This window comes from Lampris incognitus, chromosome 15, assembly GCF_029633865.1.
Source record: "Lampris incognitus isolate fLamInc1 chromosome 15, fLamInc1.hap2, whole genome shotgun sequence".
NCBI classification, from domain to species: domain Eukaryota; kingdom Metazoa; phylum Chordata; class Actinopteri; order Lampriformes; family Lampridae; genus Lampris; species Lampris incognitus.
The window spans coordinates 38773634-38797892 of NC_079225.1; the positions used below are offsets into that span (position 1 = coordinate 38773634).

Below are 24259 nucleotides of genomic sequence, written 5' to 3' on the forward strand. Positions count from 1 at the left end.
CCGTCCTCTCGCATTTGTCCATTTGATCATGACAGCAAAGCACCTCAGTCACTACATCACACTGCGGAAATGAAGTCTGCAAGTTGCGTTAAGATAGACAGGCGTGTGTTCGGCTCATGTTATAAAAATGACAGAAGGAAAGCTCTGTACAAGCTGTTTAAATCCAACAGCGACACTGGGACCAGTAATGAGGGTATTTATATCCAGAGGTGCATGATACCTTCTGTTGGCTGGACTACCTACTGTAACTTCCTGTTGTGAGAATCACGTTGGGAAACCACTGACTATCTCTCAGGGCAGAGAGAAGCCTTTCTTGGTGGAACTGAAAAAACCCAACGATTAAAACCCAGCACCCAACCCGTCCCAGTTGTGGGGCCACAGCCGGTAATGATGCTCAGCAATACACGGACCAATAGATCAGGTTGAAGAAGATGTAGGCACCGGGGAAGATCATGCGGGAGTAGGTGTCGATGGCATGCGTATTCTGGATGATCCGGAAGCCCCGGATGCCCTTTTTCTTGTTTCCCGTGGATTCGTTGTCCAAGGAGAGGTGAACCACCATCCGCTCCTGCTTCTCCGCTGGGTCCTCAGCCACAATGGGGGCCCGGGTGTACCCTGCCAGACTGTTGGCATCAGCCTCGCTGTAGGTCCCGTCCAGCATCATGGTTCTGGTGTGGGACATGCCGCAGGTACAGGGCAGAGTCTGTGACTGGTGGAGATGGAGAAATCATGGAGAAATAAAAGACAATGAGGATCTGTTACGAGTTGAAAGTTGAAAACAGTTCAATCAATCAATCAATCAATCAATCAATCAATCAATCAATTGATCAAGTTTATGTTCATACAGCGGCCAGCTAAGTTTGCGCCATCATTTCCAACTGTGATTTGGGAGCCAGTGTGGTCCCATTTCCGATATATATCCAGTATGTTTTTGTTAGTGAAGTGGCTGAGCAGTGACCATGCTCAGCGACTTCACTAACCAAAATATATAATTTTATATATATATATATATAAAATATTATATATTAATATTATAATATATTATAATATATTGTATTATATATTATATTTAATTACATTACATAATTATAATATATATATAATATATTTTATTATCCATCCATCCATCCATCCATTATCCAAACCAGTTATCCAGTCATTGGGTGGCAGGCGGGGAGACACCCTGGACAGGCTGCCAGACTATCACAGAGCCAACACACACATACACACATTCACATCTAGGGACAATTCAATATGGCCGATTCACCTGACCTACATGTCTTTGGATTGTGGGGGGAAACCGGAGCACCCGGAGGAAACCCATGCAGACACAGGGAGAACATGCAAACTCCACACAGAGGACAACCTGGGATGACCCCCAAGGTTGGACTACCCCGGGGCTCGAACCCAGGTCCTTCTTGCTGTGAAGCAACCACGCTAACCACTACGCCACCGTGCCGCCCTAAGTTTGCACATGATAGGAAATTTTCCCTGATTGACACCCAACATTAAGAAATAGTGAAATGAAAATGGTATTAGAGAAACAAATAGAAAATAAGTAAGAACGTCTAAGTTTATGGATAAATAATAGTAGTGGATTGAAGGATATTGAAATATTGAAAAATCTAAATGTCTGTATTACAAGTGGATAAGAAATTATGGAGTACTAGGTATATGAACAGTGGGGTGACATGTGCCGTTTTGGGCTGGTTGAAGACCAGATGCACCGCCGCGTTCTGGATCATTTGCAGAGGTTTGAAAGTGCATGCAGGGAGACCTACCAGTAAGGAGTTGCAGTAGTCAATGCGTGATATAACAAGAGCCTGTACTGGGAGTTGTGCTGCATGCTCAGATAGGTAGGTCTAATTTTACTGATGTTGTAACATCTTCGTGTGCATGGTGCAAAGAATTAATAAGTTTATTCACAATGCAGGTTTCATTTCATTAAAATGCCATAAATTGTGCTTCATGCAAAAGTAAAGCATGAAGACCAGCATTTTCCTACACGCCTAAGATGGAGCTTGGGCATGTGTGTGTGTGTGTGTGTGTGTTTGTGTGTGGAGGAGGCTCAGGGTAGAGTAAAAGTCATGTATGTATAAATAAGTATGTACATGTATGAATACCTGTTCTGTGACTTTTTCTCTCAGCTTTCGGTCTTTTCCGTCCCTCACAGTGGTCAGGTAGTTGACGGCGGCGTACTCCAGCACCGACAGGAAGACGAAGACGAAACTGACCCAGAGGTAGATGTCCACAGCTTTGATGTAGGAGACCCTGGGCATGGAGGCGTTAACCCCGGTGATGATGGTGGACATGGTGAGCACTGTGGTTATACCTGAAGGACGAACAACGTACAAACCGTGTGTGACCACAGCTGTTTAAGAGGCTTTGTTAAAACCATTAACACGATAATTATAGGGTATTAACCTGCGCATTACACAATGGCACTTTGTAAATTCACTCATCCACTTTCAATTCCCCATTTAATCCAATTCACGGATGTAAGACAAGGACACAGGTCATAGATGTGAAGCTCTCTTTTTACAAAATTGTTGTTATTCTGCACACACACACACTCGCTCACACACACACACACACATACCAATCCTAACCAGCAGTTGTGTGAGTGTTGAGAACAGAATGATACAGGATCATCGTCTCAGGTTTGTCCCTGGACGTAGGTCTTGTACTGACTGCACAGTTTCAGATGAGTAGCTAGCGTTACGCATATTCCTGATTGCACTTTTAACACTGACATTGCAAAACAGATGCTCCTGCAGTGGTTCAACACAGCTAAAGTTAGCTCTTCTGAATCATGTGTTTAGCTAACTGACAACCCAAGAAATCAAACTGACACATCAGAAACAGACTGATTTGATAGAGAACGTTTTGCATCTCTGTCAACGGGGTTTCTGTGAAATCCTACCTCGAATGGAACCACGTGGGCAATACCAAGTGATAGAATATGAGGGGGAGACTAAGACAGAATAGCGGTGGGGGTCCAGAAAAATATATTTAGCCAATTTCTTATTGATGAGGAATACAATGTCAACTGATTAAAAAAAAAAACTTTAACATCTTACAACAGTTTATATTTCCAGATGCACTCACTGATAAACACTTTTGGAGGGGTGGGATGGGGAATCTACTCAGATGGTACAGCTAAACGAGAGACAGCATCAGTATGCAAGTCAGAAGCCAGGTTCATGATGTGTTTTACATCTAAAAGCACTGGGCTGAAGGCAGGGAGACGAGCTGGACAGGTTGTCAATACATCACTCAGAATCCCTCACTTTCTTTACACCTTTGGCAATCTCTAGTTTCCAAATCACTTAAAATTAACAGGAAACAGTGGAAAAAAAATCAGCAAGTGTGCTGGCGGTACCGTAAAAGTACTAAATGAAATTCTCCATCACACCTCATGTTAGATACATGGATGTAATTAAATTGTCATAGTTGAACGTGTAGAAATATGACTGTTTTTCACATTAGAGGCATTGCTCCATCCAGCTAAGGCAGCTAGGGAGAGTTTCACTAAGTGCTGAAGAAGAATTATTGTGCAATCACAATACCACGGGCTAATGCGCAAGTTAATACAGTGGGATTAGGCCTTTGTAAAGTGAATGGGATCCTATTATCTTTTACAACTCTAGAGTATGTTAGCTCCGTGGGCAGAGGATGACACTAACACCATCATCTTTAGGACTTTGATTTTCATAAAGGAGTTGTCCATGCAAAGTAATTGCACATGCTCCTGCCATCGCCGGGGACTTTGAACCAAAAAAATGGGGAAAAAAATACTGCACAAAACTGAATAATGGCTGAGGGCCTTGGGTAAAGTGTCCATCCAAATGAATGGTAATCGGGCTGAAAAGTCTGAGAAGTAACAGCTTCTCACCCAAGGAGACCCTGGCGGGGACCGCCCTGCGGTCGATCCAGAAGGACACCCAGGACAGCATGACCATCAGCGTGGCGGGGAAGTAGGTCTGGAGCAGGAAGAAGAAGATGTGACGCCGCAGGGTGAAGTTGATGTATAGCCGGTTGTACCAGCCTGGAAAGAAAGGGGCAGAAATAAAACATAAAATATATTGAAAAGACTTTTGTGTTTCCCCCTCATGGAGATAAGTGAATGTGTTAAAGGGGATGCATGCATGTAAAGTGTGTGCAAATGTAACTGTTAGTGGCTGTAATACTAACAACAATAGTAAAAATGCTACAGCTACCAATTTTACTAAAGAGAAAAACATTTCATTTGCCTGCAAAACTATTTTCAGGGTGTGGAGAATCATCTCAACCAGAAGCATCTTGTGGACAGGTAAACATCAAAAGGCGAGTATTAATACTACAGTAAATTCATGTACTGTATGTTTCATTCTGTGCACATTCTGTCCAATGTACCTCTGTGCTGTTGTTTCTCCCAGTGGTTTTCAATCCAGTCCCTGGGTACGACCAGTACTGCTGGCCTTCATTTACACCAGGTAGGGATGCACAAATATTAATACTAATAATATTGATACTGATACTAATGCTGATACTAATACTGATACTAATGCTAATACTGACACTGATGCTAATGCTAATAATGATACTGACACAGACACTAATATGTATACTAATACTGATACTGATACTAATCCTAATACTGATACTGATCCTAATACTGGATAGCAGGTTGATACCAGGCTAAAATGGAGTATTGGTATTAGAGATTTTACCCAAGAGAAAATCCCATACCAAAAGCCATGAGTTAACATGTCATAAATAAAAACAAATTGGTGTGATTTACTGCATTTTTGGCACATGTAAGCCTGAATGTCTTTAGCGGTGAAAAAAAATGGAGTCCATCAAATATTTTGCCCATTGCTCCCCAGCTAATGGTCTAAGTCCAGCCAAACCAAAATGAGTTTTTAAACCTGGTGAACATAATCAAATACCTGATAGGAATAGAAAACCAGTGGCACCGTGGGCCCCAAGAACCAGGTTGAAAATCATTATCCAAAAGAATATATGAGTGACTGACAGACAGCTGAGTCGAGGTGCCTAGCCACTGTATCCAGATGCCAGCCTAACTCTTCTGGATACGCTGGCTAGGCACCTCGACTCTCCAAACTCATATGTCAGAATTTTATTCATGGACATTTCAACTGTTTTTAATACAGTAAACACAAACACAATTATACACCGCCTCCACGGACTGCAAGTCAACATAACACTGGTTTCATGGATTAAGGATTTTTTAAAGGACAGACCCCAACGTATCAGCGTGAAAGGTTTTTAATCCAGCAACATTGTTTTAAATACTGGGGTCCGACAAGGCTGTGTCTTGTCACCCATCCTCTTCTCCATATACACAAACAAAATCACATGCAATAGCAATGGACTGTCACTTTTTAAAAGTGCAGATGACATGGCCTTGGTCGCCCGCCTGACATACAAGTGTTCCCTGTCCACATACAGACAATATGTGGAAACCATGGTCCTCTGGTTCCAGGAGAGCTCCCTAGAACTGAACATCATTATTTTTTTTTGTTTTTTACATGATGACGCTGGTCATGTGGCTTGGGTCCTGGGCTGTTCTGGTGGCGTCTGGACACTGGCATCCTGCTCATCATATTCTTCATAAATTTTATAATTCCATTATAATTCTGTTATCCTCTTTCAATGTTGGATTATGTAAATTGTGTAAACACAACATCCATTTGCACATTGCCCATCTTGGGAGAGAGATCCCTCCTCTGTTGCTCTCCCCAAGGTTTCTTCTTATTTTTTTTCTCCCTGTTAACGGTTTTTTTTAGGGAGTTGTTCCTTATCCAATACAAGGATCTAAGGACAGGATGTTGTGTTGCTGTAAAGCCCCTTGAGGCAAATTTGTAATTTGTGATATAGGGCTATGCAAATAAAATTGACTTGACGCCACACCCACTCTCTAGACCACTCAGGCTGGAGGGGCAGGTTGTGGAACAGGTCGAGATCTTTAAGTACACAGAGCTTACTCACCACCTGTCCTTCACACAACATGTGGACGAGGTCAACAAAAAGCCCCAACAACATGTGTTTCTCCTGAAGAGGCTGAAAGGTTTTAATTAGGGATGCACAATGATATCCTATGATGTGCGGCTATCATCATGCAGCTACATAAAAACAGAGATCAGCAGCATGATGCTCGCACAGGTGTGCGTAGTTTCTGTGGTCTGTGTAGCAGCTTCAGTTCAGTCCACTACAGGACAGACTTGATGTTCTCCGTAATTAGTTGGAAAAAAATGTGTGCATATATATATATATATACATACATACATACTATATATCGGTATCGGTATTGGCATTCGGCCAAAATGGGTCGCAAAATATCGGCATATTAGCATCATGCATCCCTAATTCCCCCCCCCCCCTTTTCCTCCCCAATTGTACTCGACCAATTACCCCACTCTTCCGAGCCATCCCGGTCGCTGCTCCACCCCTTCTGCCGAACCGGGAAGTGCTGCAGATTACCATGTGGCGATACATGTGGCGTCGCCAGCTGCTTCTTTTCACCTGACAGTGAGGAGTTTCACTAGGGGGACGTAGCACGTGGGAGGATGATGCTATTCCCCCCAGTTCCCCCTCCGCCCTGAACAGGCGCCCCGACCGACCAGAGCGGGCACTAGTGCAGTGACCAGGACACATACCCACATCCGGCTTCGCACCTGCAGACAGGGGCAAATGTGTCTGTAGGGACGCCTGAATGCATCCCTTGATTTAATGTCAGACAGTACATTTTAACAACAGTATACCGATCCCTTGTGATGGACTGGCGGCCTGTCCGGTGTGTCGCCCCGCCTGCCACCCAATGACTGCTGGGATAGGCTCCAGCATCCTGCGACCCTGAGAGCAGGATAAGCGGTTTGGATAATGGATGGATGGATATACCGGTCCCTCATCGAATCAGTCCTCACATTCAACAATGCATCTTGGTACAACTTCCTCACAGAGAAAAGCAAGAAAAAACTCACACAAATCATCAAGCATGCAACCAAAATCACCGGCACCACTCAAACCCAACTCTCAGACCTTTACTGTTACGCAGTAAAAACAAAGGCAGACTCCATCACTAAGGGCCCTTCACACCTCCTTCACAACTTCTTTCAGCTACTCCCATCAGGCAGATACTTCAGAGCACCTCTGGCCAAAAACAGAACTTACAAAAACTCTCCAATTCCCATTGCAATATCCATTTTAAACGAGGCCAAATAGACTGTCACTATCTTTTAATGCAGCGTTGCACACATGCTTTTATTTATTTATGGAATTGCTTGTGTTTTAGTGCAATTTTATGTGAGCCTTTCATGGGTATATGTCTTTATGTTGTTTGTGAGCCCTTAACCCAAGACAATTTTCTATCATTATGTGATAGACAAGTTTTTTTTTATCTTGAATCTGTGGTTCTACCTGTGCTGCTGTAGAAAGCCAGTCTGGATGTGGTGTGAAACTTCTGGATGAGAAACTGGGAGAGAGAGATCCTGTCGTCTGTACTGAGGGACTCGTCCCCGCTTTTCCAGTACAGCATCAGGTCCTCATCCGTGTAAGCATCTAAAGGTTCATACAAGATGAGAAAAACATCAATGGCTGTCTCTTCAGTCACGGACTGACTGGAGGTGTTTTGTCATCAGGCTTTGAGTGGAAGGCACAGAGACAGCCAGGGACCCGATTCACCAAAAAAAAAAAACCAAAAAAAAAAACTTCTCATGTCATTTTTTTACATAACTTTAGTCTAAATAAAAAAAGTTATGCGCCATAGTTTTAACTTTAAGTAAACTCGCCACCTGTTTGAATTGTTACGGTGAATTTCATCCATTCAAACAAATTTTAGACAATTAAGTTAGCATTTCAAAGTGTTCATAAATTTACCTATTGCATCTAACATTAGCTTGTCACTACATATAGATTTGGTGCAGGCCTAGTTTATATCTTATGTCTACTGCAAATAAGCTAGCAAATGACAGTTACAGTTTGCAGACCTTCAGCAAAAAGAACAGTAACTGATGTTTAGTGGCTTATTTAGGTTTTAGTTGCCCTTAATAGTTTTTTTTAACAATAATTTTCTAATGTTCTAATGTTAACGTTAGTCTTTTATGCCCTGACAAGTGGATAAACTGAGCTCAGGCTGACTGAAATACCCATACAGTCCTTGTGTAATTAGGGCAGACAATGAATCTTAAAGGCAGAAAATGAAAACAATCCTATAAATAGCAATGAAACAAATTCAACAGGGGGTCGGTCGGCTGTACATTGTAATTCTATCAATTTGTCAAAACTCCTTAATTAATTATCAAGGGTAATAGTGAAAATGTGAAACACCCATAAAATGTCCAGTGAGTACTTACAGCTCTCCAGCTCCAGCGTGCATGTCTGTGAATCCAGAGGGAAGCGGCTGAAGTCCATGTTACAGGCAGCAGTGACTGTAACCCTGGAGGGGAATGAAGAGATGTGTTCACGCCACTATACACCATACCAGCATGAGCGCTGTACGCACCAGGACCTGCCAACTCTCATCTCGTTGTGATCTACACTGGGACTCTACAAGAACGGCCCGGTGGGTTCGACCCCCCCACCCCACCCGAACCCCACCCCCTTCCTCCCTCCCCCTGCAGTGCGAATTTCCTGTCGGGGTAAATCTTTGTTGTTCATTGTGAGAACAGCAGCCCTCAGAGCTATACTATGTGTGCATCAGTGTGTATGTATGTATGTGTGTTTAAGGTTTTGTTGCCTGACGGCACCCCATGCCCTCACCTCAGGCTGTAGAGGACGTGGCCGTCGGGGAACACCCGCAGCATGATATTGTCGGTGGTGGTATCGTGGATGAATGACCTCTTGGAGTGGACGAAGAACACGTCTGGCACCCAGATCTTCTTCACCAGGCGTCCGTCGAAGGTCATGCTCTTGTTGGTTGTGCTCGGGAAGGCCAGCCGCTCATCCTTCCAGTAGTGCCGTAGATACAGGGTCATGGTGAAGTCCTGGGCAGGGGAGACGGGGGGGAGTAGAAAGAGGTCAGCTCACATAAACAGAAACTGCATCTAGATTAAATCTGTCTCGGAGGCTTCTCAACCAGAAAGCCCGTGGATAGACCTCAGCGGCAGATGCAGGCGCTTGTGTATTATACGCCTCTAGGATTACTCTATTTCAGCACCAGGGTGTCCTGGATTATATGGATTGCTTATGATCACATATACTTGAGTGCTGTCAACACAGACCCAGAACATATGTTTTACCAGGGTCTGACCAGAGACTCTATTGGTCCTAGAAAACACCGGCTCTGTCCTTGCTGTTGTTATGCACACAGAGAGGTCCATGCCTCACTGGGAGACATCATCCTTCTGTCGCTTTCTCACTCACAGTATTACATAAAACCAGATCAGTCAGGAATAAAGGCAGTGACAACACGTTGCAGGCTACTCTTCAAAACCGCCATAAAAGCACCTTTGATGTTGCATAAGATGGCATTAGGGAAATGCTTGAATCCCATGGACCAGTGTGAACAGCAAACTACTTTAATCTGGAATCTAAGTTTTCTGATGAGAGTTGTTTTCAGATCTTGAAAACAATAAATCGAAAGAACGTGGTGCATTTGAATTCGGTGTGCATTTGACCACTGACAGATCAGTGGCAGTATGGTTTGAAGGTGACTTAATGCAAGCTCTCTGGATGATCAAGTATTTGCCAAATAGACTGTGAGTGTTGCTTACCTGAGAAACTCATTGATTAAAGCTGCTGTCGGTAACATTAAAGAGGTGAGAAACCTGACACCCAAAAAAAAAAAAATCCAGCCCCCCCCTTTTTTTTCTACCCTCTTTCCTCCCATAACCCCTCCTCCGTAACTACCAACATTTTGCCTGGGTCCAGACCTTTGAATCCGCCCACTCCCCCGAGTTGACTGATTGTTCTGGTCTGGCATCACGACATGAAACAGCGGTTTCTCGGTTGAAAAAGCGATTATCCAATGAGCACCGTGGGGGGGACTAACGATTAGCCAGTCAGCACCACAAGTGGGACTAACATCGTTGTCAAGCTGTTGTCAAGCGTTAGACGACATATCTTCTCAAAGTCGTCCGACATCATAGTTTGTTTTTATTCGCTCCACTATTAAAATCCCCGGAAAAACCAGTATGTTGGCATGGCAACGCATCAGTGTCGACTTAAAAAGACTTTAGATTCCAGCAAATACATTGGTCTCTAATGATTGGAGGCAATATCAAGCCGAAGATGGAAATGGAGCGTAACTACTTGGATAGTCTGTCTGATAGTATCAGGCAAGGCAAAATCCGTATTTTTATTGATAATCTCTGCAGTGATAAAAAAAAAAAGTCAGCGAATTTCTTAGCAACACCATTGTGAAGCACTGTTTTACTTATTGGTGAAATATTTATAAAGATCGCTATTTCCAAAGTACAAGACGGCAACCTGTGTGACAACCTCTGTCCGTCTGTATTACCGCCACGAAGACAGTAAAATGTACTGCAGATTGCAGTTGTTAATCTGAATTTTTTTTCAGCCAATCTCTTTTAGTTACCCCAACATTGATGCCGTAAAGCATTTTTGTATTTAAAGGTGAAGTAGGAGTATGTAAAAGAGATCCATAGCAAAGCAATCCTTCACGTTTCTGCAGGAGATCGCTCCATGTGACGGATGAAACTGCATAGTCAATACAAGGCTCCTCGAGAACAGACCGGAACTGCCATTTTTTCATCCTTCCACAGCCATTACACTATGTGATCAAAAAGAATTTAATGCCTGTTGCCTCCTACTTATATGTTGAAAAGGGTGGGGGGAAAATGGGGGTGTGGACCCCCTGTGTGTCTCCTACATCACAGGGGTCTCGTTGTCTTTGATGCCACTCACATAACATAGGGCAACTGGGAGGGGGGGTGGGGGGGTGATGATGGTAATGTGCATTTATCCCCAGACGTCAGAAAAAGTGTAGATTTTCTCCCTCAAAGAGGTCGTATGATACGTCTCATTTTTTGTTGAATTCGACATGAGGGCAATCGTTTCTACCATCCCAGACCCATACCATTGATGCTTCAGCTCAAAAAGTGTTAAAAAAAAGGGGGGGGGGTTCGCTACTCATTTAAAATCTCAGTTTAAACCAATCATAGGCAACTTTCAGAGGTTGCAGTGAAATCATTTGCCGTACAAATTTTTTTTTTTTTTGCAATTCTGTTGTTTAGTTGTGCGATGTAATGTCATTAACAACAGCCGTCGTCTGGAATTGTTCACTTTGCCCCGTCTATTCCAATACAATTTTGAAAAAAATCTGAACATCCAAATCAGACGTAATCCTTGGTCATCCTCCCACACGGGAGCTTACTCAACATTGGGACAGCGGTTTGGAATCCAATTTGCGGCCCAAGAACAGAAGGCTCATTTAATTATATTACAACACAACGTGAACTTGGCGCTGTACTCTGGACAAAATAAACAATGGCTGGCCACAATCCGAGCTCCCCGCATGTCACTGCTGGGTCTCAGCATCGTTCGCTATCCAAGTGGCCATCTAACTGAAAAACAACAGCTAAATGGACACGGCTAAAAGGGTACGTTTTACTCTGGTCAAATTCCACAAGAGCCCTCTTGAAAACCCCCGATAATATGCCTGCGTTCACGGACTCATCCATATTAACAGCCAGTTTAGTGAAAAATGCCTCCGGTGAGTTGGATGGTACGGTTGGGTGTCAGAGCCTGATATCCTCCATTGACAGGTTAATACATTTGGTTAGAAAGAGGAGTAGCGCCGTAGTCTGTTTTCTTAACTGGTGACTGTGAGGCATACCACCTCAAAATGCTCATTGAAGATAACCGCTTGTTACATTTTGACTAGTCGAAATGCTAATTTAAGATATCACTAATTACATTTTGACTCGTGAGACCAAAGTTACTTTTCCCGTTAAGTTGTATGGGCAGTCCAGTTAAAGATATCTACAATTCAGTTTTGACCATTTGCAATATGAATTACAGATATCTTTATATAAATTATGACTAGTCAAAACTAAAATTCGAGATATCATCACTTAAGTTCTGACTAGTCATCATTTCACCATAAACAGATCTTTAACCCCTCCTGATACCCAAAACTACGAAATTAACGATAAGTCAAAATGCAATTGTAGATACTTGCTTTGGAGTCTGGTATAAGGCATTTTCACATCACATCATGAACTTTGGTGAGGAAAAAAAAAATCACATCTCAAAAGTGAAGCAGCTCTCTAAAGTCTTATCAGGATGTGTTTTAACAGATATTCGGGTTAGTGCAAATTGACTGCAAGCCTGCGATGCCCTAAAATATGGCATGCAGAGTAACACCTGTCATTTCAATACCCCTGGTTGCCGCTGTGATACATTCAATGACGAATGCTCTTGTGATGTTTCATTAGCAGGCTTCAGCCGTAAAAAGACCTTCACATTTATTATACGATAATGAGTTCATGCATTGTAATCGTTCGCCGTCAGAGTCGGAAACGTCTAAAATTGAACCTGTCAAACATGTCTGATTCCCCCGTTCGAAATCGCGACGTGTGATATTACCACGTGGGACATTCAAGCAAGAATGAATGGGAGCGTGTCTATGTTCCCTAAGCCTAACCCTAACCTAACATTAACCTAACCCTAACCAAAATTTAACCCAATCCATAACCTAACCCTAACCCAACCCTAACCAAAATCTAACCTAACCCTAACCCAACCAAAACCTAGCCCAATCCCTAACCCAAAATTAATCCAAACCTAACCCAAACCCACTCCAACCCTAACCAAAACCTAACCCAACCCTAACCAAAACCTAACCCTAACCCAATCCCTAACCCTAAATGAATCCTAACCTAACCCAATCCCTAACCTAACCCAACCCTAACCTAACCCTACCCTCAATTCATGAGGGAAAATAGAGCTGACCCGAATTTATTATTCTTACTCATTTACTTTACATCAGGAATCTCAATGGAATCTCAAGTTAAACAGATATTATGCTATTATTATCTAATTCATCAAAATTACATATCAGTTACCTTTAGTTGTTTGGCTGAAAACTTTTTAATTTTTGATAATTTCACAGTCCAGTTCTTCCCTTTGCACACACTTCTATCTGATCCCTCAAGTAATTGCCCTATATTTAAACAAAGGCACCCAATTCTAATTACTGTGATTTTCCCCCCCAGTAATTGTAACAGATTACAATCGCATCATTTCATAATCAGATTGATGTAGTTTCCACCGTATATCATCCTCTTTCTCCATACCCTGTGAGTATTTTTTGATAAAGCCAGGTGATCGAGCCACTCACCATGTCGACTTCTGATATGCTGTCCAAGCTCTCCACCTGGACGTCAACTCCAACGGGGACGGCCGGACCTGTAGTCAAATTCATTACATGTTAATAAAGTTGACCTTTTGACAGTAACTCCACTGGCTTTATCACTGAGAAACGTACATCATACATCTTTCAGATTGACCTAAAATGCCTCGTAAGCACCTCTTTCTGGCATTGGAAGGTATGCAAGGGTAGGTTTGCCCCATTTGCATTTATTTGGGGGGGGGTACATTAACCATTGGAAAATTCACAATCTTAAGGTGTGTTTTTAATTAAAATGTAAATGAGTCCCAGTTCTGAGCCGGTCAACTCCCTTCCTGTATAGTGAACTCCCTCCCTTTGATCAACTTGAATTTCTGTGACCCAAAATAAAAAAAGAGAGATGTGGTAGCCAGCTAATCCGTGACCAACATCTAAATTTATTTGGTGTGAATGCTTGGGTTAAATAGAGCTCGATATTTCTCAATTTTTGGTTTCCATTATTTTCGGTTGATTGAGGGGATTAGATTTAACCTCAGTATGGGATTTAGCGGGGCTATGGAAATTGCATCTAATCATCGATACCAAAATAAACTCATGCACCCTCTTTTATTTGCTGCAGCAGGGCAAGAAGTCTCTCCGCATTGGCCCCCACAGCCATTGTTTAATCTGTGCTGTGGTAGTAAATGCCAGGCTTATGCAATGGGTGGCAAAGCTGTTACCTGGAAGAAGGGATATTAATTTGTGACCGGTGCCAGCTGTCAGCTGTGTGCCTTCCCATCCCTTACTCACACCATATGCCACCTATCAGATGCCAGATGCAGTAAAATGCTCCAGGCCCCCTTGTTGGGGTACGGCGGCACCGCTTGACCGCACACCGGAAAAATGCTGCGAGGGAAGAGACGCAGCGTTGTTTGGCTTATAGGACATGATCCGGCTGCTGTTTGACAAAATATCTGTTGATGATCTCTCCATCTGCTCTCTCCGCACCCCGGGACACTTGGGAGGGGTGTGTGTGTGTGTGTGTGTGAGGTGGGGGGGGGGGGGGTCACAGTGCGAGTGAACTGATAATGAGTTCCACTCCTGTGAGGACACACTGCTGCTGGGATGAGGAAAAACAAGAATAAGGCCTTCATTAGGCTCCTAGTTCTACCCATAAGAGGACATCTCTCCGCATTTGCTCTTAAACTACTAAGGAAGGGATCCTGTTGGATCTGTTTCAATGTCCAAAACTGTTTGCCGGAGAGCTGGGCATAACACACACACACACACACACACACACACAAACAAAGTTGGGCCTTCATTTGGAAAAAAAAAGAGGGGGGGGTTGCTTTTTCTGCCAGAAGATTCCCTTTTGCTATTCTGAGCTGACAGCATCAGCACAATATTCTACGTCACTGCCAAACGGATGAGAGCAAGCGATACGTCACAGCAACGCTCGGCCGCGTTAACTCCCGGACGCTCTCTTCGTCGCCTGTGGCGCCACTTTAGCGTGGGCTATTTCAAATGTGCCGTGAAGCAAGGCTGCATCACCCCGTGACTTCTTCACGTCCCTGCAAGTCCTGTGAAAACTAAAAATCACAGCATAAATGAGTTGCGGGCATAAACACACTAGCCATTAACACGTCAGCGGTTAGTGTACTGTCTTCTATCTTCTGCCTTCTCGAGAGGAGCACTGAATGCACAAGGCTGGATAACGGATCGGACATGCCGGGCGAGTGCCCTGGGGCCCTGGACCACGAGGGGCCCCAAAAGGTCAGGGGTATTGTGTTCACGTATAGTAGGGATCCCCAATCATACCCTACAAGGGACGTTTGTTCCAACCCTGCGTCGCGATGCGGGGCCCCAAGCTAGTCTCTACTGATGCAGGGCCCCCAAGCTACAAAGTCTCTATTGATGCAGGGGCCCCAAGCTACAGTCTCTACTGATGCAGGGCCCCAAGCTACAAAGTCTCTATTGATGCAGAGGCCCCAAGCTACAGTCTCTACTGATGTAGGGCCCCAAGCTACAAAGTCTCTATTGATGCAGAGGCCCCAAGCTACAGTCTCTACTGATGTAGGGCCCCAAGCTACAAAGTCTCTATTGATGCGGGGGCCCCAAACTAAAGTTTCTATTGATGCGGGGCCCAAGCTACAAAGTCTCTATTGATGCAGGGGCCCCAAACTACAGTTTCTATTGATGCGGGGCCCAAGCTACAAAGTCTCTATTGATGCAGGGGCCCCAAGCTACAGTCTCTACTGATGCAGGGCCCCAAGCTACAAAGTCTCTATTGATGCAGGGCCCCAAGCTACAGTCTCTACTGATGCAGGGCCCCAAGCTACAAAGTCTCTATTGATGCAGAGGCCCCAAGCTACAGTCTCTACTGATGTAGGGCCCCAAGCTACAAAGTCTCTATTGATGCGGGGGCCCCAAACTACAGTTTCTATTGATGCGGGGCCCAAGCTACAAAGTCTCTATTGATGCGAGGCCCGAAGCTACAGTCTCTACTGATGCAGGGCCCCAAGCTACAAAGTCTCTATTGATGCAGAGGCCCCAAGCTACAGTCTCTACTGATGCAGGGCCCCAAGCTACAAAGTCTCTATTGATGCGGGGGCCCCAAACTAGTTTCTATTGATGTGGGGCCCAAGCTACAAAGTCTCTATTGATGCGGGGGCCCCAAACTACAGTTTCTATTGATGTGGGGCCCAAGCTACAAAGTCTCTATTGATGCGGGGCCCCAAGCTACAAAGTCTCTATTGATGCGAGGCCCGAAGCTACAGTCTCTACTGATGCAGGGCCCCAAGCTACAAAGTCTCTATTGATGCGGGGGCCCCAAACTACAGTTTCTATTGATGTGGGGCCCAAGCTACAAAGTCTCTATTGATGCGGGGCCCCAAGCTACAAAGTCTCTATTGATGCAGAGGCCCCAAGCTACAGTCTCTGATGATGCAGGGCCCCAAGCGACAAAGTCTCTATTGATGCGGGGGACACAAACTACAGTTTCTATTGATGTGGGGCCCAAGCTACAAAGTCTCTATTGATGCGGGGGCCCCAAACTACAGTTTCTATTGATGTGGGGCCCAAGCTACAAAGTCTCTATTGATGCGGGGCCCCAAGCTAGTCTCTACTGATGCAGGGCCCCAAGCTACAGTCTCTACTGATGCAGGGCTCCAAGCGACAAAGTCTCTATTGATGCGGGCCCCAAGCTACAGTTTCTATTGTTGCGGGGTCAGAATGATAAATGGACAGTATTTCTCCATTGATGCAAGTGACCTGAAATAATTGGACTCAAGCAATTTGTATTATATGAGTGACTTAACATTGTGTAGTATCACCATAACATCCTCATACTTTCACCGTCTGTGACATAGACAGTATAAGAAACCTGGAGTCGAAGCGGAAGCCTTTTTCGGTTGCTAGGGACTCGTTTTAAGCAGAGCCATAGATATTACAAATATAAACATACTAAATATGTCGGGGGTGGTTTCTAAATATATCACAATGCCGGTTCGAAGAGTTTGCGCCTTATGTTTACATTGTAGCAATTAAGAGGGCAACATGTGTCTCATGTTTACATTATAGCGTTGAGAGTGCAACAAAGTCTGACATAGCGCAAACTCGATGCTTATGATCAAATTCATTGTTTCATTGTGTATAGTTAAACAAATGTGCTAGCCAGAATGGCCATACTGAAAAATAATTAAAGATAAGTTTTACTAAAATATGCCCATATTTCACTAAATTATTTGCTCTGAAACAAACATTTATTTCCTGTTGGTAAGCCGTTGTAAGTGGGAAGAAGGCTTCGCAATATGTTTGCGATGCTGTGAGCTGCTATTCTCATCTCTGTTTGTTTTGTGATTCAAAATTGTGTTGTACTTTGTAGTCGCCACCCGAATCCCATGCAGATTGGCATAGCATCGACTACCATGTTGGGTGTTTGCATTAGTTTTACATTTAACAATGTTTAGTATTGTTTGCGTAGCCTAACTGATGGGGCGGGGGGTGGGGCAATGGACGTGCGTGCCCCGGGGCCCCTGGTGGGTTAATCTGGCCATGTGAATGCAAATGGCGTCCTCTCACTCACATTTGTTTTTCTTAAAATGGACTTATCGTTAAAACACCGAAGGACATATACATATTAAATATGCGTCCACGTCGACAACAAAAACAGGCTGTTCCTTCAAACATGAATATGGAAATTTACCCAGGTAATGCATTTTCATTTAATTATACTGAATCTCTGAGTCACTCAGAAGATCTTTTCATTGTACCAAAGACACATTTTCATATTGCTTCTAACTAACACTGATATGCTTGCAGGCTGTGGTCTTTACTGTTGTAAGAAACACTGTGTGTGCGTGCATGTGTGTGTTATTTTCCCATGTGCCAGTAGGGACCCAGGAGTATTTAATTCTGAAGTCTCAAAGTGGATCTGGCTTCCTGGCTTTTGCATTTACTTTCTACACGGCACGTGACCCCCCCCCCCCCATCTAGACTGTTTTATTCATTCCAAGTCTGTGGGAATTTGAGAAGAAAATCAGGTTTTAAGTGATTTTCTGCCCTCACACGGCTCAGCCCTGTGTAACTCATATCAGGGTTTCACGCTCAGGTGGAAAAGGCTGCTGGAGGAATACCATCATCCATCATGTTATGCATCCTGTACAGTACATACACTTTACAGTCAGTAAAAAATGTTCATGCATTTTGATATTGGACATGATTTGCTTTCATGTTATACTTGTAAACGTATGCATCATATAAAATATGCATGTACGTTTTGTAATTATTTTTGTCTTACGGTTTGGATAATGGAGGGATGGATGGATGTTCTACTGCTGTTATTTTGCTCACCTTGCATATATGCTACATATATTTTACAACTCTTACATGTTTAAGTGACACGCTCTGTTGCTGATTGTCTGCTGTCGAAAACTCTTCCATATTCCTGCTGCTCTCTTTTCTGTTGGCTGTCATTTGTGTTGCAACAAGCTGATACCAACAGAGACCATGAGAGTTTCATCTAATCTCATTTAATTCACACACACACACACACACACACACACACACACACACACACACACACACACACACACACACACTTGGGAGCAAATCTTAAAAACATGTGTTTAGCATGTAAATCACTCAGCAAAACCTTTTACAGGATCACCAGTTTAAATGTCTTGTTGGAAATGACGCCCTCTTGCTCACTCTCGTGCTGCGGCTTGTGATCATGCAGCTCTAAAGGAACATAGAGTACAGAATTGTGTGTGTGTGTGTGTGTGCGTATGTGTGTGTTTTAGGGGGCTGGCTGTATCCATTTCACCTAATGAAGCCTGACTGCTCCTCTTTTCATGGATTAGCAACTGTAAATCCACTATTGGTTGGACCCAGCAAGATTAGACAGCTAGGCCTATGCATTAGACATCCACCACTGCAGCTGGACAGAAATCCCATTGAGAAGTGTGCGTTTGGTGGGAGCGAGCTATCACTTGAACACAAACATGACTAACGCATGACATCTCATTCCGCCCCGTTGGACGCCTTTTTAAACCTGAGGGAAACGGGGCAAGGCAGCCTCCATAAATAGTTGCGCTGCAGAGAATCGGAAGTTGACGTGACTAACACCGAGCCCAGATGTCATTTGATGGCCTTGGCATCCTGCAAATGTTAAGTAGGAGTTATCATGCCTCATTGGGGCCATAGTTCATTTGGGAACTAACTGGGGTACCTGGTGCCTTGTCGGCGTTCCCAGTTCCACCTGTAGATAACCGATAATGTAAACCTCATATACAGTTTAGTTTGCTGTCAGTGGCACAGATGTATCACAAACCCAACACAAAACTTTCTACACCCTACCCTCCTCTCTGAGAGAGAATAGTGATGGGCAACAGCTCAATATTATCATTCATCATCTTTCATATTGTATCATGATGAAATTTTGATAGTCATATCGTGATACACGATTTTGTGATCTAAAATGTCGATGACAACAACACGTTACCTAACATTTCTCACAAAATTAGGTGTGAAATATTTGAGGGAACGTTATTTGAAAGCTAGAGTCAGTCTGACATCATACTTTACATTACCAAACAGTTCAATGTGATGAACCTCAGCTGGATTCTTAAACATGGTATTTTTATGCATGTGGAAGCAGATATCATGATAATTAATATACAGTATCGATACTGTTGAAAATTCCCCATGATATTTTTCATATCGTCCAGGGAGAACTCCGAATCCACCCGGTGTGTATGTACAGTCCATAGAAATTGAATGAGGAGAATGGACATGGAACTGTTTGCTGTGGTCGTTTGAGTACAGGTAGTCCCCGGATTACGAACGAGTCCCGGTTTTAGCCTGTTCGTAAATCGAATTTGTATGTAAACCGGAACAGTTACGTACAGTTCACATCTAGCGTCAATTAATCAAATGTCTTAGTATATATTTTACCTAAACATCATAAATATAATAACGCAGTAATAACTGTAACGACAGCACAGTATTTATAACAGAGAGAATGTGTGTATACGTATTAAAAAAAGCATTAAGGAAACGTTTCTTACATTTCAAACTCCCCGCCTGCCAGTCCCTGGAGGCGGTCGCGACCGGCGGAGGCCGGCCATTTGACGCCGGAAACGAGAGCCCGCTCGGGGCTTGCCTCCCGGCGTAAGTGGAAAACACGATGAGCGTTTCGCCTCTCGCTGAACACTTTATTATTTCCACTTTCGTTTCAGTCGTGATCGTTTTCCTTTTGCGTCACCATCGCTTGCGTCAGATTTACGCTTTGAAGCCACGATTACGAGGGTAAACACACGACAACGCGCACAACGTTTACGCAATCCGACTTAAAATGGCGACGACGGACAGGGCGTCGTTTTCCCTCGGGCCGACGAACCGCCTAAAACGCGCAGTGTGTTGAGCGTCGCGCAAAGTAGTCCCGCCCGTTCGTGAGTACGAACCGTTGTAACTCGGATTTTTTTTTTAACAACAGGCTTTACGGAGTTCGGTTCGTAAGTAAGGGCGTTCGTAACCCGGAGACTCCCGGCGGTTCAAGAGAAAACGGCGATTGTTGTTAGTTGCCACGGTGACAACATACGTCAGTGGGGCGGTAGATGTCCGTACTAATCCGCCGCTCGTTTGGTCGTTACCGCAAAAGCTCACCTGGCTGAGTCCGCGGTTTGAAGATAGAAATTGCCCGCGACTTTGCCTCAAGTTGGTGTAAGCGGAAGTTCATACGGAAGTCAGCCCGCCACAACGGTCGATGGCAGCGGTTCAAAATAAAAAAATGGCCGCCGCTCTGACCATGTGCAATGTTGATTTGAATGCGAACGTCCGTTCTACTCGTTAAATTTCTATGGCGTAGATCAGTGTTTCTCAACCGGGGGGTCCGCGGACCCCTAGTGGTCCGTGGTGTAATTGCAAGGGGTCCGTGAAAATAAAATATCTTTAAAAAAAAGATCCTATGACATTTATAGAAATATGATTATTTTACTCAAATGTGACTGAGACCTTTATCTACCTAAACTATAAAGGGTAACAGGACTTTTTTTCTCTAATTACATCTGTTTCACAAGTGTAATTTCTTGTCTTTTAATAAGAGATCTCGCTCCCGTTTTTATTGTTAAAAGTTACTGCATAAAAATTCTGTTGTTACATATATCTGAAAGTTACTGAATACATATTCTGTTTTGTTACATATATCTGAAAGTTACTGCATAAGAATTCTGTTTTGTTAACTATATCTAAGTTACAACTGAAAGCTCTTATTTTTGCCCCAAAGAGTGAATAAATGCTTTAATGCAATTTAAAATGCAGTTTCTACTGTTTCTATCAAATTGCAACCCCCCTCCCCCAAGATCAGGTGGAGGGGTCCTCAGGGTAGATCAAAAATACGCAGGGGGTCCAGGACCCCAAAAAGGTTGAGAACCACTGCTGTAGACGATAAAAAAACCAAACGTCTTTAGGATTCTCGTGTCTGTAAATGGAGCTGTGTTTTTTTTGCATTCCAACAGTTTGGGCACCCCCCCCCCATTCCCCCACCCACACACACGCGCGCGTCCCCCAATTTGGCTCATAATAATGTCGTCCTCGGTATCAGTCCTCTGGCAGAACAGGAAGCGTCCGTGTAAGAGGCTTTCATTAGTAACACCGCTCTGCCTCTCCTTGAAGCCAGGAGGAACCTCCAGCCTCCTCAGCCAAATGAACGGAGACAGCGTCGGAAGGCGGCGGTTGCGGGGGGCGGGGGTTGGTGGCGGTGGTAACACACAAAAGTCAGCTTTTCGTGGCGTTTTGAATACGACAATCACGCTCACACTCACCCTTGTGCCGAGTAACAAAGGCTCTGTGTTTCGCCAGCGAAACGAGACGCGCAGGGTATAATCCTCCACGGCACATTTATCTTCTTCAGCCCTGTAGTCCCAACGGCCGTCCCCGAAACAAGGGCCACAAAACAAGGCGGTAAAAAAAAGAACAAGAACAAAACAAGAACAAAACAGCGCAGCGTGGCGCCCTGTTCGGCGCAGCACCTCGAGCGGCTACAGTAGGGCTCCTGTTGACGCGGCAGATATGAGGGGTGCGCGAGATGCAGGCGGCCCCAAATAAGCTTCTTATCTTTAATTACCTTTCTAAATTCCGGCAGCGGTGCCGGTCCGAGGTGCACGGCTTGGCTGCACGGTTCAGAAGGGCGGCGGGTTGGCCCAACGCATTTGGTGTGTCATTGTTGATGGTAAGCCAATGGGACCTGGCAACCCTAGTTCAAATCAAATCAATTTTATTTGCATAGCCCAATATCACAAATGTAAACTACTAATAAGACCCGTTAGCCCCTAGCTAACGGGTCTGACCCTTTAGCCGAGCGGTTAGTGATGTCGCCTTGTGGTGCAGTACACCTCGTATCGAATCCCGCACCGGGCAAGAAAATAACCGGTTACATTGGTGGCAGCGGTGGGATCCGGAAGTGCGCAGATCCTCAGAAGTCTCTTCTGGAGCGCGGGAAGAACAAAGCGCGAGGGCGCGCTTCCGGGGAGGGTGACGACTGTAAACTACTAATAAAAGACACGTTAGTCCCTAGCTAACGAGTCTGACCCTTTAGCCGAGCGGTTAGTGATGTCGCCTTGTGCTGCAGTATACCTCGTATCGAATCCCGCACCGGGCAAGAATATAACCGGATACATTATTTACCATCAATAAGGCTGAAGGATGTTTCTCCCTGTAGATCTAATGCATCCGTAGTCATCTCCAAGATGAAACTCGTGTTGCTATTTTGCAAAGATCAATGTTGTTGTGTGGGTAAGAGAGTTTTTTTTTAAATATTTTTTTAATGGGGTTGTCTGCTTCAAGCTGTAAGCGCTGCTCTTTGTAGTCGCTGCTGTCTTCACATTTTTCACAAGAGCGGCAACAACAAAAAAAGCAAGGGAAAAAAATGTTTTTTTCCCCCCTCTGCATATAGTGCTGCTGAATTATGATCATTCACTGGTACAGAAATTACCATTCAGTCTGCAGATGCAGGACTGCAACAACCGAGACTGAGCACACACGAAGGCCTGAGAGCTTCAGATGAACACTGAGGAAGATGTCTGTGAATGTTCTCATTCATCCGGGTCATGGGTATCCAAAGGAGTTGAATCAAGTGCAACTGGACTTACCAAGTCCAGTTGCACTTGATTCAACTCCTTTGGATAATACCGAGGAAGTTGGCCAGTGTTGAGGGACGATGTGGGGGGAACCGGATGGGGCAGACCTTACCTGCGAAGGCTGGCCTCATGGTGAAGTCATGGTCATCTACGCGCAGCAGATGGTCCGGCTTCACCTTTCGAGTTTTGGTCCCGTCCACCACCTTCTTGGAGAGGGGGCTGGCACCATGCAACCAAACACAAACATGAAATCATGAAACGAGTGGACGCAATCCTTTTGAGTTTCCCTCCTTTTATGGCACTGTGTCAGATTAAAGATGAATTAGCCGCAGGATTTGGATTAATAAGAATATGAATAGCCGGGGGGGAAATGATGTAGAGTTGAGAGGTGAGCAGCTCTTCAAGGAATTGTGCTGCATTGTCTGTTAATGGGATTTTTCAAATCATTTTTCGTGTGCACACTGAAGCAGGTGATGGCGAGGGTCGTGTTGCAGTTTGCAGAGGAACTGGATAGGAATATCGTTTTAACTCGGGGAGACGGCCTGCCACAGACTTACCCTGCACACTTTCAGCACATTTTCAGGTTCCTTAAATATTTCTCTTCTGTATGGCCATGCAGGCGCTGTCTGCCACTGGAGTCGATAGACGCCCTCGTCCCAAACCCTTGGTGTGATTTTGTTCTACGTGAAGTCCACGGTGGCTCTCTGATGCCACCACATATTTGAGGGATTGAGTCTAGCATGTTTTTGTTTTTGTTTTTTTTTGTTACCGTAAGCGTCTAAAAGGGTTTTTGCAGCGGTGTTGGGCATGCATTGGCGCGTCAATCGCCTGGAGAGCATAGCTGCGCTCTGGCGCATCCATCACTTTTACGCACGGTTTTATCCCGACATATTTCAACCTCAAGAGTCATCGTACATGTCACATTGGCACAACTACCTTACAGGCGAACGTCTTTCTGCCTAAAAACAGATCCGCGGCAACACTCGGCTACAAAGTGTCGCACGCGAATAACATCGAAGCGATGAACTGCGCTAGAAGAAAACGGAGGAGGAGGAGGAAGGAAAAAAAAGAGGAGTTCGACACTTACGCGCCTTGTTTGTGGGAATCCGCCGGCGTGGACCAGCGCTTTTTCCGACTTTTGTGCTTTCGGCACTCCCCGACGAGGATCAGACAGAAGAGCAAAAGCAGGATCCTGGCGTAACACGGCATGATGGACGCGCAGTGAGAAGTCTTCCGCCGAGCAGAGCCCCTTCAAGTCGGTGTCCGCAACGACTCGAGCATCGCAGCGTCTCCCCTCCACGGACGCGGGAGGTGTGTGATTTGACGCGTC

The 24259-nt window shown here is 44.5% G+C and overlaps 1 protein-coding gene across 1 annotated transcript; it reads right to left on the minus strand.

The window, feature by feature from the left end:
• Positions 1 to 394: 394 nt before the first annotated feature.
• LOC130125055 (gamma-aminobutyric acid receptor subunit rho-2-like) lies at positions 395 to 24138 on the minus strand. The gene is made up of 10 exons (XM_056294488.1): positions 24017 to 24138; positions 23042 to 23148; positions 13307 to 13374; positions 8764 to 8987; positions 8358 to 8440; positions 7423 to 7563; positions 3896 to 4048; positions 2124 to 2332; positions 1183 to 1200; positions 395 to 709 (listed from the first exon to the last, which is right to left on the minus strand). Exons 1-10 carry the CDS (start codon positions 24136 to 24138, stop codon positions 395 to 397), a joined length of 1440 nt encoding a protein of 479 aa, XP_056150463.1.
• Positions 24139 to 24259: the final 121 nt, after the last annotated feature.

Bases quoted from the DNA above. Each gene is read 5' to 3' on its own strand.
- LOC130125055 (XM_056294488.1), bottom strand. From the start codon at position 24,138: ATGCCGTGTTACGCCAGGATCCTGCTTTTGCTCTTCTGTCTGATCCTC. The intron at 13,375-23,041 runs GTAAGGTCTGCC...ATTTGACTACAG, and splicing joins CATGAGGCCAGCCTTCGCAG to GTCCGGCCGTCCCCGTTGGA. The intron at 8,988-13,306 runs GTGAGTGGCTCG...TCCCCTGCCCAG, and splicing joins GCATATCAGAAGTCGACATG to GACTTCACCATGACCCTGTA.